The sequence below is a fragment of the Hypanus sabinus genome, chromosome 2 (assembly GCF_030144855.1).
Source record: "Hypanus sabinus isolate sHypSab1 chromosome 2, sHypSab1.hap1, whole genome shotgun sequence".
Lineage (NCBI taxonomy): Eukaryota > Metazoa > Chordata > Chondrichthyes > Myliobatiformes > Dasyatidae > Hypanus > Hypanus sabinus.
The window spans coordinates 57,042,842-57,058,020 of record NC_082707.1 but is presented as its reverse complement, the minus strand read 5'-3'; the positions used below and the strand labels follow the sequence as shown (position 1 = coordinate 57,058,020).

General features: G+C 40.7%; 1 protein-coding gene across 8 annotated transcripts in view; it reads left to right on the top strand.

Moving 5' to 3' along the window:
* veph1 (ventricular zone expressed PH domain-containing 1) overlaps positions 1-15,179 on the top strand; it is a 238,005-nt gene that overhangs the window by 174,829 nt on the left and 47,997 nt on the right. For all 8 annotated transcript variants that reach the window (XR_009507288.1, XM_059946577.1, XM_059946567.1 and 5 more), the window contains 2 exons: positions 7,026-7,165; positions 9,431-9,562. Coding sequence is in view for 7 of the 8 variants with exons in the window: in XM_059946577.1 (XP_059802560.1) it covers positions 7,026-7,165; positions 9,431-9,562 (272 nt within the window). In the remaining variant the exon portion in view is untranslated. Of the gene's footprint in view, positions 1-7,025; positions 7,166-9,430; positions 9,563-15,179 lie in introns of those variants that run through there.

Sequence of the window (15,179 nt, the reverse complement as noted above, 5' to 3'; positions counted from 1 at the left end):
AGGAAGCTGTATTATATAAGTAAATATATATCACCATATACAACCCTGAGATTTATTTTCTGTGGGCATACTCAAAAAATCTATTGAATAATAACCATAACATAATCAATGAAAGACTACACAACTAGCACGTTCACCCAGAGTACAGAAGGGTAATAATCTCAGAATTGCTGTCTGTGCCACGTGCTAATGAGTGCAAGAATAGCATGATCAGGCACATTAGTGCATGGCTGAGAGACTGGTGTAGGGGGGAGGGCTTCAGGTTCCTGGATCATTGGGGCATCTTCTGGAGGAGGTACAACCTGTCAGGTTACACCTGAACCCAAAGGGGTCCGATATCCTAGCATGCAGGTCTAACAGAGCTGTTCGGGAGGCTTTAAACTAATTTGGCAGGGGAATGGAAACCAGGGATATAGGGCTGTGGAAGGGGAAACCTGAAATAAATCAAAGAGCGTGCAACCAGAGATGATAGAAAAGACAAGCAGGAGATGAGGCATTATCAGAGCCAGTGGGATGAGTTGCAGGGAAATAGAGGTATGGTGCAGTTAAAACAGAAAGCAACAAATACTGGACTGAATGTGTTGTATTTGAATAAGAAATAAAGCTACTGGTTGGCAAATATGATGTTGTGGCCATCTCTGAAACTTGGCTGAAGGATGGCTGGCATTGGGAGCTGAACATCCAAGGATATACAGTGTTTCAGAAAGGTAGGTTAGTAGGCAGAGGGTATGATGTGGCCCTGTGTATAAGAAATAATATTAAATCATTAGAAAGAGATGACACAGGATTGGAAGGTGTAGAATCTCTTATCGGTTGAGTTAAGAAATGGCAAGGGTAAAGGACTCTAATGGCAGTTGTATACAGGCCTGCAAACAGCAGCTGGGATGTGGATTACAAGTTACAGCAGGAGATAGAAAAGACATGTCAGAAGGGCAATGTCATGATAAACATTGGGGAGTTTAACATGAAAAGTGGATTGGGAAAACCAGGTCAGTACTGGACCTCCGGAGAGAGAATTTGTAGAATGTCTAAGTGATGGCTTTTTAGAACAGCTTGTTGTTGAGCCCACTAGAGGATTGGCTGTGCTGGATTGGGTGTTGTGCAATAATCCAGAGGTGATAAGAGAGCTTAAGGTTAAGGAACGCTTAGGGTACCGTGATCACAAAATGATCGAGTTCACATTGAAATCTGAGAGGGAAAAAATAAAATCCAATATGTCAGTATTTCAGAGGAATAAAGGAAATTACAATGGCATGAGAGGGGAACTGGCCAATGTTGACTGGAAAGGGACTCTAGCAAGAAGGACAGCAGAGCAGCAATGGCTGGAGTTTCTGCGAAAAATGAGGAAAGTACAAGACAGATATGTTCCAAGTAAGAAGAAATTTTCGAATGGAAGAAGGATATTACCATGACTAACAAGTGAAGTCAGAGCCAAAGTAAAAACAAAAGAGAGGGCATACAAGGAAGCCAAAGCTGGTGGGAAGATAGGGGATTGGAAAGCTTTTAAAAACTTGCAGAAGGAAACTAAGAAGGTCATTAGAAAAGAAAAGATGAATTATAAAAGGAAGCTGGTGACTAATATCAAAGAAGATACTAAAAGCTTTTTTAAGTGTATAACGGACAACAGAGAGTTGAGGGTAGATATAGGACCAATAGCAAATAACACTGGAGATATTGCAATGAGAGATGCGAGATGGCAGAGGAACTGAATGCGTATTTTGCATCAGTCTTCACAGTGGAAGACATCTGCAGTTAACCGGGCATTCAAGAGTGTCAGGGAAGTGAAGTATGTGCAATTACAACTGAGAAGGTGTTCAGGAAGCTTAATGGTCTGAGGGTGGATAAATTTCCTGGACCTGTTGGAATGCACTCTCGGGTTCTGAAGGAGGTAGCTGGAGAGATTGCGGAGGCATTAATTATGATCTTTCAAAAATCGATAGATTCTGGCATTGTACGAGATGACTGGAAAAAGGCAAATGTTACTCTGCTGTTTAAGAAGGGTGGGGGTGGCAGCAGAAAGGAAACTATAGACCTGTTAGCCTGACATCAAGGGTTGGGAAGTTGTTGCAATCGATTATTGGGGATGAGATTACAGAATATGGGTTGCACTTGAATCCCAGGGGGACCAATATCCTGGCAGGGATTTTTGCTAAGGCTATTGGGGAGAGTTTAAACAAGAATTGCAGGGGAGTGGGAATCAAACTGAAAAGATGGAGGAAGGGGCTGTTGGCTCTCAAATAGAGAAAACTTGAAGACAGTGCGAGAGGGAGGATAGGCAGGTGATAGAGAAGGGATGTGCTCAGTCTGATGTTTTGAGATTTGTCTATTGTAATGCAAGAAGTATTATGAATAAAGTGGACGAGCTTAGAACATGGATCAGTACTTGGAGCTATAATGTTGTGGCCATTACAGAGACTTGGATGGCTCAGGGCCAGGAATGATTACTTAGAGTGCCAGGCTATAGATCTTTCAGAAAGGACAGGGAGGGAGCCAAAAGAGGTGTGGGTGTGGCACTGCTGATCAGATAGTGTCACGGCTGCCAAAAATGAAGAAGTCATGGAGGGATTATCTACTGAGTCTCTGTGGGTGGAAGTTGGAAACAGGAAGGGGTCAATAACTCTACTGAGTGTTTTTTATAGACCACCCAATAGTAACAGGGATATAGAGAAATAACACACACAAAATGCTGGTGGAACACAGCAGGACAGGCAGCATCTATAAGGAGAAGCACTGTCGAGGTTTCGGGCCGAGACCTTTCGTCAGGACTGGTAAATGTTGGAATCTGTATGGTCCTGAACTTTGGTGGACAAAATAAATAGGCAGACTATTATTTAGATGGGGAGAGAATTCAAAATGCAGAGATGCAAAAAGACTTGGGAACCCTTGTGCAGGATACCCTAAAGGTTAACCTCCAGGTTGAGTTGGTGATGAAGAAGGTGAATGCAATGTTGGCATTCATTTCTAGAGGTATAGAATATAAGAGCCGGGATGAGGTGTTGAGGCTCTAAAAGGCACTCGTCAGACCACACCTGGAGTATTGTGTGCAGTTTTGGGCTCCTTATTTAAGAAAGTATGTACGGACATTGGAGAGGGTTCAGAGAAGATTCACGAGAATGATTCCAGGAATGAAAGGGTTACCATATGAGGAAAGTCTGGCAGCTCTTGGGCTGTATTCCCTGGAGTTCAGGAGAATGAGGGGGGATCTCATAGAAACATTCCAAATGTTAAAAGGCCTGAATGGATTAGATATGGCAAAATTATTTCCCATGGTAAGGGAGGCAAGGACAAGAGGGCACAACTTCAGGATTGAAGGACATCCATTTAGAACAGAGATGCGGAGAAATGACTTTAGTCAGAGGGTGGTAAATCTGTGGAATTTGTTACCACAGGCAGCTGTGGAGGCCAAGTCATTGGGTGTGTTTGTTCTTGATTAGCCAGGACATCAAAGGGTATGGGGAGAAAGCAGGGGAGTGGGGATGACTGGAGGAATTGGATCAGCCCATGATTGAATGGCAGAGCAGACTTGATGGGCCAAATGGCCTACTTCTGCTCCTGTATCTTATGGTCTAAGACAACAAACTGTAAGTACAAAAAGAAGAAATAATAAATGAATGAATGAATGAATGAATGAATAAATAAATAAGCAATAAATATTCAGAAAATTAGATGAAGAGTACTTGAAAGTGAATCCATAGGTTGTGGAAATATTTCAGTGGTGGGACAAGTGAAGTTATGCCCTTTGGTTCAAGAACCTGATGGTTGATGGATAACAACTCTTACTGAACCTGGTGGTATGTATCCTGGGCCTATTTTACTATTTTTTAAATTTCTTCCATTCAATCACCATGCTACATAGTAGAATGCTGCTAATTTTGACATGAACAATTGTATAAAGCAACTGTATAAAGCAGTAACCTTTTTACAGATCTGCCTGCTTGTTTTTTACTCTGTGTAGATGAGGTTCACCAGGATGCTACCTGGATTAGAGAGTATTAGCTTTAAGGAGAGGTTGGACAAATGTGCATTCTGTGCAGCATCAGAAAGTGAGGGACAACCTGCTAGAAGTATAGAAAATTATATGGTAGAGTTGATAATCAAAGTCTTTCTCCCAGTGTAGAAATGTAGAAATTGTACCTTAGCTTTAAGGTAGGAGGGGCAAAAGTTTAAAAGGGGATTTGCAAGGCAAGGTTTTTTTTAAAACCCATACAGCAGTAAGTGTCTGGATGGTGCTGCCAGGGGTGGTGGTGGACGTAGATAAAGTAGTGACATTTAGGGAAGCACATGAAAATGCAATGGAGGGATATGGATCGTGTCCAGGCATCATGGTCAGTACACACAACGTAACTGAAGGGCCTATTTCCAATATATGTGTGAAGTACAAGACCCAGGATTGTCGCAGGTGCCAGCTATAGCAGGGAGAATCAGGGAACATTTTAAATTTAATTATTGCACTTAAGCCTACATTTCTAATGATTTCAGAATTAGGTTTATTTATCACTGATGTATGTCATGAAATTTGTGGTTTTGTGGCAGCAGTATACTGCAATACATAAAATATACCATAAATTACAATAAGAAATACATATATATTTATATAGAAATATAAATTTATAAGAAGCTGTTCCTAAAATGTTAAGTGTATGTCTTCAGACTCCTGTACCTCCTTTCTGATGGTAGTAATGAGAAGAAGGCATGTCCTGGGTGGTGGGGGTCCTTAATGATGATGGTGCCCTTTAGAAGCTTTGCCTTTCTAAGATGTCATTAATGGTGGGGAGGTTAGTGTCTTTAATGGAGCTGATGAATTGAATTGACTTTATTTCTTACAGCCTTCAAATTCATGAGTTCATATTCATCTTTACCTTTTCATTTTCATCATTCATATTCATCTTTACATTACGTCTCCATCTGAATGTGCAATGTATGAGTTATAGTAATTTGTAATTAATAGTATGTACTGTAAGACATACAACAGAACAGTCAACATAGCTTAGAAATATGATTGTGTCAGTGTGAATTAATCAGCCTGATGGCCTGGTGGAAGAAACTGTCCCAGAGCCTGTTGGTCCTGGCTTTAATGCTGCAGTACCGTCTCCCTGACGGTAGCAGCTGGAACAGTTTGTAGTTGGAGTGACTTGGGTTTCCAATGATCCTTCAGGCCCTTTTTACACACCTGTCTCTGTAAGTGTCGTGAACAGTGGGAAGTTCACATCCACAGATGCAGAGCTGTCCGCACCACTCTCCACAGAGTCTAGCGATTGAAAGAAGTACAGTTCCCATACCAGGCAGTGATACAGCCAGTCAGGATGCTCTCAATTGTGCCCCTATAGAAAGTCCTTAAGATTTGGGGACTCATGCCGAATTTCTTGAACGATTTGAGGTAAAAGAGGCATGGTTTTCACCACACAGCCGGTATGTACAGACCAAGTGTGGTCCTTGATGATGTGTGTAAAGCTGTTCACTCTCTCAACCCCAGACCCACTGATGTCAATAGAGGTCACCCTGTCTCCATTCCTCCTGTAATCCACAACCAGCTCCTTTGTTTTTGTGACATTGAGGGAGAGGTTGTTTTCTTGACACCACTGTGTCAGGGTGATGACTTCTTCTCTGTAGGCTGCCTCATTATTATTTGAGATAAGGCGAATCAATGTAGTATCACCTGCATATTTAATTAGCAGATTGAAGCTGTGGGTGGTGACACAGACATGGGAATACAGAGAGCAAAAGGGGGGGCTTAGGATACAGCCCTAGGGGGCTCCTGTGTTGAGGGTCAGAGGGGTAGAGCTGTGGGAGCCCACTCTTACCACCTGCTAGCAATCTGACAGGAAGTCCAGGATCCAGCTGCACAAGGCTGAGGTCTCTGAGCTTCTTGTCGAGCCTGGGTGAAATTATAGTGTTGAATACTGAACTGTATTCCAAGAACAGCATTCTCACATAAACATCTCTAAGTGTGTAAGGACAGTATGTAAAGCAGTGACTATTGTGTCGTCTGTCGATCAGTTGTGTGGGTAGGCAAATTGTAGGGGGTCCAGTGTGGGTGGTAGCATGCTGCAGATGTAGTCCTTGACCAGCCTCTCAAAGCATTTGCTTATTTTTGAGGTGAATGCGACAGGACGCCAGTCCTGATGGAGATGATTTGTAGCTTTTAAAAATAAGATTCTGGAACATTGCATAAATATTTCACACAATTAAAATTAGAATTCTCTGCAGATTTTCCATAATATTCTGCATATGCAACATTTCTGATACAAAATTTTGTTGCTATTTTTGCCTACACCTAAGACCTGGTTGAGTTAAGCTGCAAGTAACTCTGAGGAAACTGCCAGCTGTCATTCTATTTGATACAGCTCTGCAATGTTTCAGACTTGGACACAGAACTGATTTTTCATTACATACTGAGAATCAAATGCTCAGACCAGTCAGTGTAGAAAATCTCAAAGGCATGAGAGGCGATTGCCCTGGAAATCTAAATTGGAAAGTTTCTGATAGCAATCAACAAAAGTCATGTCCAGCCAATAAAAAGGATTGAGTAGATAGTTTTAGATTTTAAGACATTCCTGAAGCAACAAGGAGCATTCAGACCTGTTACATAAATGTCAAGTTTCTAAAAACTTTGAAAGCCAGCTTTGAAGGGGAAAGCACATACAAACTGAAGAGTCCTTACACTGGCCCCCAAAGTCTCAGGATAAAAGCTGTTCATTTTGCGGTGGTTTAAATGTATAAAGTCAAAAAAGTTAGTAGTACTTATAGAAAAAGAAACATCATTACCTTTCAGTATAAATGTTTATACTCCACTGTTTTCTGAAACTACCAGAAGAGAGGGCACAGTGGCATCCTGTGGAGAGTGGGATTTAACAGTTAGATTAGCAAGAAGAAAAAAAAAATACGCTCTCGCCAAGAACATTTTAAAATAGTGCAGGTGCTTTAATCAAAGATTAGGTGTTTTTCTTTCTCAACCTTTTACTAAACTTTGGTTCATTAAAGTACTCAAGTGAAAGTTTTGTCAATTTCCCTTTGTTTCTGTGTAGGTTCCATCAATGGATGTTTAGCAAAAGTACTCTTCAGCTGTCCACAGAAAGGATTTTACTGCCTGTATAGTAAATCCAGCTTCATCCTCAACACTGATCAGCCTCAGCTTTGGATCTACATCCTGTTTCTTTCCCAACAGGTAAATACCTTTCCAAAGTTGTTTCATTGAACTTGTTGAAGTGGTAACAGGTAGAGTTACAAAAATAGTGCAGTAGATTCATATATTATATAATGTTTTACTGTGGATAATGTCAGAACTTGTCATGGCGCAGAGATAGGAAGTAGGATACAAACCGGAAAACAGGGTAGGGATTGAAGGTAACTGTTAAACAGTTCATGTTTTTGAACTGATGCTCCACAACAATCAGCCAGCATGATCTGACCCCTTATTTGTTTTTCATACAGATTAATTCTGTGTCTTAGCAACAAAATTCCCTCACCTGGAGACATTAACTTCAGTGTTATAATTCTCATCACGTCACCCGATAGCTTAAGATGGCTTTCTCTCCCTACAATAAATATAAATTAACATTAATATCCATACAAGTTATGGTAATCACATTATATTGTGCCTTTGATCTCTCTCCACATAGAATGCCATTCTATGTTTTGATTTCTTAGCAAAATGCTTGACCCCAAACTTTCCTACGTTAAATGCCAGTCTTTTGCCTGCTCACTCAATCTGTTGCAGAATCACAATACGATTTTCCATCTGTTGTCAGATCATCAGCAAATTTGGAAACTTTGCAAATTGTTCCTTCCTCCAAATTGTTAATATAAATAGACAACAGCTGATTCCTGTAATCCTCCACTAGTTATCTCTTTCCAGTGTGTAAACGATACAATTATTCCATCTTTTTTCTATGAGACAGCAGATTTTCAATCCAATCAAATAAGTTTCCTCAGATACAATATGCTTTTAATTTATGAATGAGCCTCTTATATGGCACCTTATTAAATGCTGTTTGGAAATTTAAATAGACTACTTCTACAGGTTCTTTCTTGTTATATCCACAAAGAAATCAAACAAACGTGTCAAACGTGATTTACCTTTCATAAAATCATGAGATTAAGATAAGGTTAACTTTATTCATCATGTGTATATTGAGACATGAAGTGATCTGTGTTGTGTGTGTCAACAACCACTGCAGTCCAAAGCTGTGCTGGGGGCACCCTGCAAGAGTTGCCATTGTCTGGCACAAACATAGCATGCCCACAACTTATTAACTCCGTACGTCCTTGGAATGTGTGGGGAATCAGAAGGACCCGGATGAAACCCACATGATCATGGAGAGAATATACAGACTTCTTACGGGTACCAATGGGGGATTGAACCCTTCACCGCTGGCAGTGGAGAGCACTACACTAAGTACTGTGCTACTGTACCAGTGCTTCTTGACTAGGTTTAATTACATTCACTTTTCTGAAATGCTTAGCTATTTTTTCTGATTATTGACACTATCAGCTTGCCAATAAAAGCTGTTAAACTAACCAGCTTGCATTTCAATGCCTTCTGCCTTTCTTCTTTGTTGAACAAGGGGGTCAGATTGGCTCCTTTCCAGTCTTCTGTTACCTGACTGGAGTTCAGCAGGTTTTGAAATTTTTTAGCCAGTGGGACCACTACTTCTGCAGCCACTTCCGATAAAACCCTAACATGCAGTCCATTGGACCCTGGTGACTTGTCCGCCTTTAGCCCCTAAATAACAATATCATGTTATCTGAAATTAGCCCATCTAATACCTTCAGGATAGTACCAATGTCCTTCACTTTTTGAACAATCTGCCCATTTCTTTGCTTCATTGGCCTTGTTCTCTAGAGGCCTAAAGCACCCTCTTCCCAGTTATCTTTCCATGGAAATGATCACTGTTCTAATACTACGTGCAAGTTTTCTCTCAAAACTCATTTTCTCAGTTCTGCTACTGGATCCCAAAAACTTCCTAATCCTCTGGTTTACCACAAATCTGGCTATTGGATGCTAAAATCTTGCCAGTCCTCTGGTTTACCGTAGCCTTTTCTTCCAGTTTACATTTTGTTACCACTCGCTTGTATTCTGGTTTGCTATTTCTTGCAGACTCAATTCTTTCCATTCTAAGTTTATTCTGAAAAGTAACTTAAATGGCACATTGAAATCAGCACAAGATTAATTCAATCAATTCATTTGTCTGTCCATATGTATTAATATTAAAAATGACTGAACCCTGTAAATAATTACAGCCTTGGTCAATAATGTGCTCTTATTTAAAATTTTATTTCACCCGCAAGCCTTGCAGAATATTTGCTGAAGAAATTGCATTAACTTGACTGCAAGGTATATAAAGACCTTGTAATTCTGAGTATTCCCACATTTTGATTTAAACAAGTCAGCCACATGACCTAGCAATGTGTATTGTCTTCTCCTTCACAGAGCTATTCTGCAAAGCCCTTATCTACCCAGGATGCATCAGTACAAGTTCTTAAAGCACTGTGGGAAAAGGCACAGTTAAAGGGAACACACAGCTTTGAAACAGCAATGATCCAGACAATTCACTATAAGAAGGTAAATGCTTTGCAATACACAATAGTGTTTTTTCTTTTGAGAAGTACAGCACAGAAATGGGACCATAGCCTTCCATAACCCTACCCTCCATGTACCCATCCAAACTTTACTTAAATGTTGAAAATGAGCTCGCATCTACCACTTGTGCTGGCAGCTCATTCCACACTCTCATGACCCTCTGAGTGAAGAAGTTTACCCTAATGTTCCCCTTAAACTTTTCACCTTTCATCCTTAAACCATGACCTCTGGTTAGAGTCACACATAATCTCAGTGGAGAAAGCCTGCTTACATTAACCCTATTTATACCCCTCATAATTTTGCATACCTCTATCAAATCTCCTCTCAGTCTGTATTCTAAGGCATACAGTCCTAACCTTTTCAGTCTTTCCTTTTTAACTCCGGTCCTCAAGACCGAGCTAATTTTCTCTGTACTCTTTCAACCTTGTTTATATCTTTCCTGTAGGTAAGTGACCAAAGCTGCACACAATACTCCAAATTAGGCCTCAACAACATCTTATACAGCTTCAACATAACATCCATCTCCTGTACTCAGTACTTTGATTTACGAAGGCCAACATGCTAAAAGCTTTCTTTGCAACTCTACCTACCCGTGATGCCACTTTCAACGAATCATGGACCTGTAGTCCCATGTCCCTTTATTCTACCACACTCCTCAGTGCCCTGCCATTTACTGTGTAAGTCCTACTCAGGTTGTCCTACCAAAGTGCAAAACCTCACACTTGTCTGCAAAAAATTCCATCTGCCACTTGTCCAGTTGTTGCAAATCCATCTGCAACCCATATAGCCTTTGTCACTGTCCACCTCAAGCCCCAATCCTGGTCTCAGCCACAAATGCGCTGATTCAGTTAACCACATTTTCATCGAGATCATTGATATAGATGGCAAACAAAGGACCCAGCACCGATCCCTGTGGTACACCATTAGTCACAGGCTTCCAGTCAGAGAGACAGCCATCTACTACCACTCTCTGGCTTCTCCCACAAAGCCAATTTCGAATCCAGTTTACAACCTCATCTTGAATGTCAAGCAACTGAATCTTTTTGACCAACCTCCCTTGCGGGACCTTGTCAAATGCTTTGCAAGGGTCCATGTAGACAACATCCTCTGCCTTGCCTTCATCCAAGTATCTTCCTCAAAAAACTCTACTGTATAAGATTGGTTAGACATGACCTAATACACACAAAGCCATGCTGACAGGGTCCGAGGAAACACCTCATCAGCCCCTGGGGTTTTATCCAGCCTGATTTGCCTCAGGATATCAAACACCTCCTCCTCTGTAATCTGTACAGGGTCCATAAAATTGTGCCACTTTGCCTCACTTCTATAGACTCTGTGTCCACCTTCTGAGTAAATACAGATGCAAAAAAAATTCTTCAAGATCTCCCCCAACCGTTTACCATTCTGGTCTTCTAGAGGACCAGTGTTGTCCCTTGCAGTCCTTTTGCTCTTAACATATCTGGAGAATTCCTTAGGATTCTCTTTCACGTTGTGTCCTACAGCAATTTCATGACTTCTTTTAGCCGTCCTGATTTTTTTCTTAAGTGTTCTCTTACTCCATAAGCCCCTCATTTGTTCCTACCTGCCTATACCTGCTATGACCTTTTTTCTCTTAACCAGAGCCTCAATATCTCTTGAAAACCTACTTGAGTTTTACCTTTTATTCTGAGAGACACGTACAAGCTTTGTACTCTCAAAATTTCACTTTTGAAGGCCTCCCACTTACCAAGTACCCCTTTATCAGAAAACAGCCAGTCCCAATCCACACTTGCCAGATAATTTCTGATACCATCAAAATTGGCCTTATTCCAATTTACAATCTCAACCTGCAGACTAGACCTATCTTTTTCCATATTTACTTTGAAACAAATGGTATTGTGGTCACTAAATGCAAGGAGTGCCTCCACACAAACGTCTGTCACCTGCCCTGTCTCATTCCCTAATAATAGATCCAGTAGCACACGCTGTCTTGTTGGGACTTCTACATACTGATGAAGGAAACTTTCCTGAACACATCTAACAAACTCTATCCCATCTGGTCCTTTTACAGTATGAGAGTACCAGTCAATATGTGGATTGTTAAAATTACCTACTATAACAACCTTATGTTTGTTGCAACAGTCTGAGATCTCTTCACAAATTTGTTTCTCGAAATCCCTTGGACTGTTTGATGGTCTGTAATATAGCCCCGTTAATGTGGCCAAAGCTTTCTTACTTCTCAGTTCCACCCATAATGCCTCACTAGACGAGTTCTCTCATCTGTCCCGATGGAGCCCTGCCATGACATTTCCCCTGACTAGTAATGTCACGGCTCCTTTAATCCCTCCTGCTCTGTCACATCTAAAACAATGGAACCCCAGAATATTGGTCTCACTAATGGCTACAAACTCCAGGTGTTGATCCATGCCCTTTCCTACGATACTTCTTGCACTGAAATATACAGGACTCTAGTCACATCATACTCAACCTTTTAATTCCTGACTTTGTCTGAAGTCTTACCAATTTCTTTCACCACAACCTCTCTACCAACTGTTCTGGCGCTCTGGTTCCCATCTCCCTGCGACTCTTGTTTTTTTAAACTGCAGTGACATTGTGGGGAACGTTAATTCAAAATGTTATTTGGCAAAGGTAATGCTTTCAGTCAAAGACAATAATTCAACTTCTTTTTCGTGCATTAAACTTTTAATTGGTAATTTCTACCATATTGTTCAAATGCAAGGAAAAAATTGAGTCATTTCTAGTAGAAAAATAATTAGCAAATTATCAGTTATGAAAATTTGTTTAGTAAAAGCAGACTTAGTTCCCTCTATAGTTTGTTTTGAAACTTTTGGAAAGAGACAAAAATAAATCACTTAAAAAAGGCTCTTTGGGGTAGAATTTAACAGCTTTTCAGAAGTACAAAACATTTGTTCAAGAAAGTTCAAAGTAAATTTATTATCAAAGTACATATATGTCTCCATGTACTACCCTGAGATTAACTTTCTTATGGGCATTCCTAGTAAGAACAAAGAAATAACAGAATCATTGAAAAGCTGCATGCAGCAAAGACGGACAAACAACCAATGAGCAAAGACAATAAATAGTGCAAAAGTAAATTAAAAAATTAATAAGCAAATAATAAATGTCAAAAACATAAGTTGTAGAGTCCTTGAAAGTAAGTCCATAGTGTTGAGTGTTGGGGTGAGTGAAGTTAATCCCCTCTTGTTCAAGAGCTTAATGATTGAGGGTTAGTAACTGTGCCTGACCCTAATAGTGGTGCGGGATCGGAGGCTTCAATACATCCTTCCTGACAGCAGAAGCACAAAGACAGCATAGCTTTGGTGGTGGGGGCCCTTGATAACAGATGCTGCTTTCCTATGATAGCTTTCCTTGTTGATGTGCTCATTGGTGCAGAGAGCTTTACCTGTGATGGACTGGGTTGTATCCACTGCTTCTTGTGGGCTCTTCCTTTCAAGGCCATTGGTGTTTCCATACCAGGCAGTATACTCTCCACCACACATCTATAGAAGTTTCTCAAAGTTTTAGATGTCATGCTGAGTCTTCGCAAATTTCTCTAGAAAGTAGAAGCACTGTCGTTCTTTTCCTGTAATGGCACTTGTGTACTGGACCCAGGACAGATCCTCTGAAATGATAACCGAGAAATTTAAAATTACTGACCATCTCTGATCCCTGATGAAGACTGGCTCATGGACCTCTGGTTTCCTTCTTCTGAAAACAATATTCAGCACCTTGGTCTTGCTGACACTGACTGTCAGGTCGTTGTGGCACCACTCTGCTATATTTTCAATCTCCTATTTGCTAAGAAGACTGTAGAGTAGATGTTATTGCCAATCCAAAACAGACTGAGATCTGCAAGTGAGGAAATCGGGGATCCAGATGCACAATGAAGTATTAATGCCTAGGAGTTAGAATTTACTGACTTATTGAGGGGATGATGGTATTCAATGCCAAGCTGTAGTCAATGAAGAGCACCTTCACCATCCAGATATTCCATAGTTGAGTGAAGAGCTGATGAAATGCCATTTGCTGTTGGTCTGTTGTGACAGTAGGCAAATTGGAGTGGATCCAAGTCACTTCTCAGACAGGTGTTGACATTTTTCATCACTAACCTCTCAAAGCACTTCATCACAGTGGGTGTAAGTGATACAGGCTGATAATCATTGGGATAGGTTACCACGTTCTTTTTGGGCACCGGCATGATTAAACCCTTGCTCCACTTAGAAAGCTTTTTTGCGTTAAATATTCCATCACACTATAGCTTTAATAAACGTGGTGCTTCCTTCAGTGAGCCTGGCCTTTATTAAATGCTGACCTGCCTCTCGGAGCCAGAAATGTTGTGGAGCAGATCCGTGAGCAAAACCTCCTGGCAAACGGATTCCAGTTAATAGGAAATTCTCTGCGCACCACAAGTTCTCTGAACAAAAGTAATAGATCCTACTCCCAGAATAACAGTAGCCCCCAGAAAAACACTGGTGAGGCTTATTAACTGTCAAATTTGTCACTGAAATTAAATGTTTCCAAGCATTTATGTCATTCATATATATAGAAGCTCAAAAAGACAAAATTTTAAAAGAAAATATCAAGGATGCTCAAACGTAATTAAAATCATAAATACAAAACCTACTTAGTAATCTTTTTCAGGATCTGAGCATCAGCAACAGGACCAGCATTATTGCCCATTCCAAATCGTCTTTGTGCTGGTGGGGGGTGATTGTGAGCAACTTCTTCAACAAGCTAAGTTAACTCAAATTAAAAGGCAGTCACTTATTACTCACCCTGTCTGCATTCTGCTCTCTCCATTGGAAATGGGTGGCCTCAAAAGACTTGTGAGCTTTATCCTGGAGTATTTTCTGTGAACATACTGTAGTTCCCAGCTGGAATATTGGGAAATCTGGGGATGTGTGCAGCATCCTAACCCACCCCCAGAGACATCGTGGAGAGTCTCACGGTTAAGCACAGGCATCCTGTGTCCCTTGATCAGTGGTGTTGAAGTTGGGATTTCCAAATTTGCTCAAGAGTCTGGAAAATTCCATTGTTCAGTTTTGTTTTTTTTACTTTTGTTTCTGTTCTGTCAATTGTCTTATTCATCTGTAATTGATTTTACAGCTCTGCCTCTTCCAGTAATTACTATCCTATTCGACAATATTGTAAGTTTTTAATTAGCTGTCCTTAATTACCTTACCCAGTTAGCCAAGTTTGACTGCTTTTTTGCCGGTTTGTTTACTCCTCACATAGCTTGTTTCCTTATGGCCTCCTTAACGTACTTCTCCGGAAATTAACTTCTTTCTTCTAAATTCACTTTTTTGGGCAAAGCCGAAGCTATTTGCCCTTGTTTACTCGCACGTGGAAGGGTGGTGTTGAGCCACTTTCTTGAATCACAGCAGCCCTTCTAATGACAGTAGTCCCTTGATACTGTTTGGAGGTGAGCTCCGGGACTTGTACCTTGTACAAAACCACTGTGAGACTTACAAAGGAAAACCGTTCAGTCATGGGCGAACATTTCCACTTCTGACCTTGCTCATTCTCCCATTCATCCAATCTGTGTGAACCCTGAAGAAGCACTTCTGTTTGTGACATCTCTCTGATTTCCTTACACTCA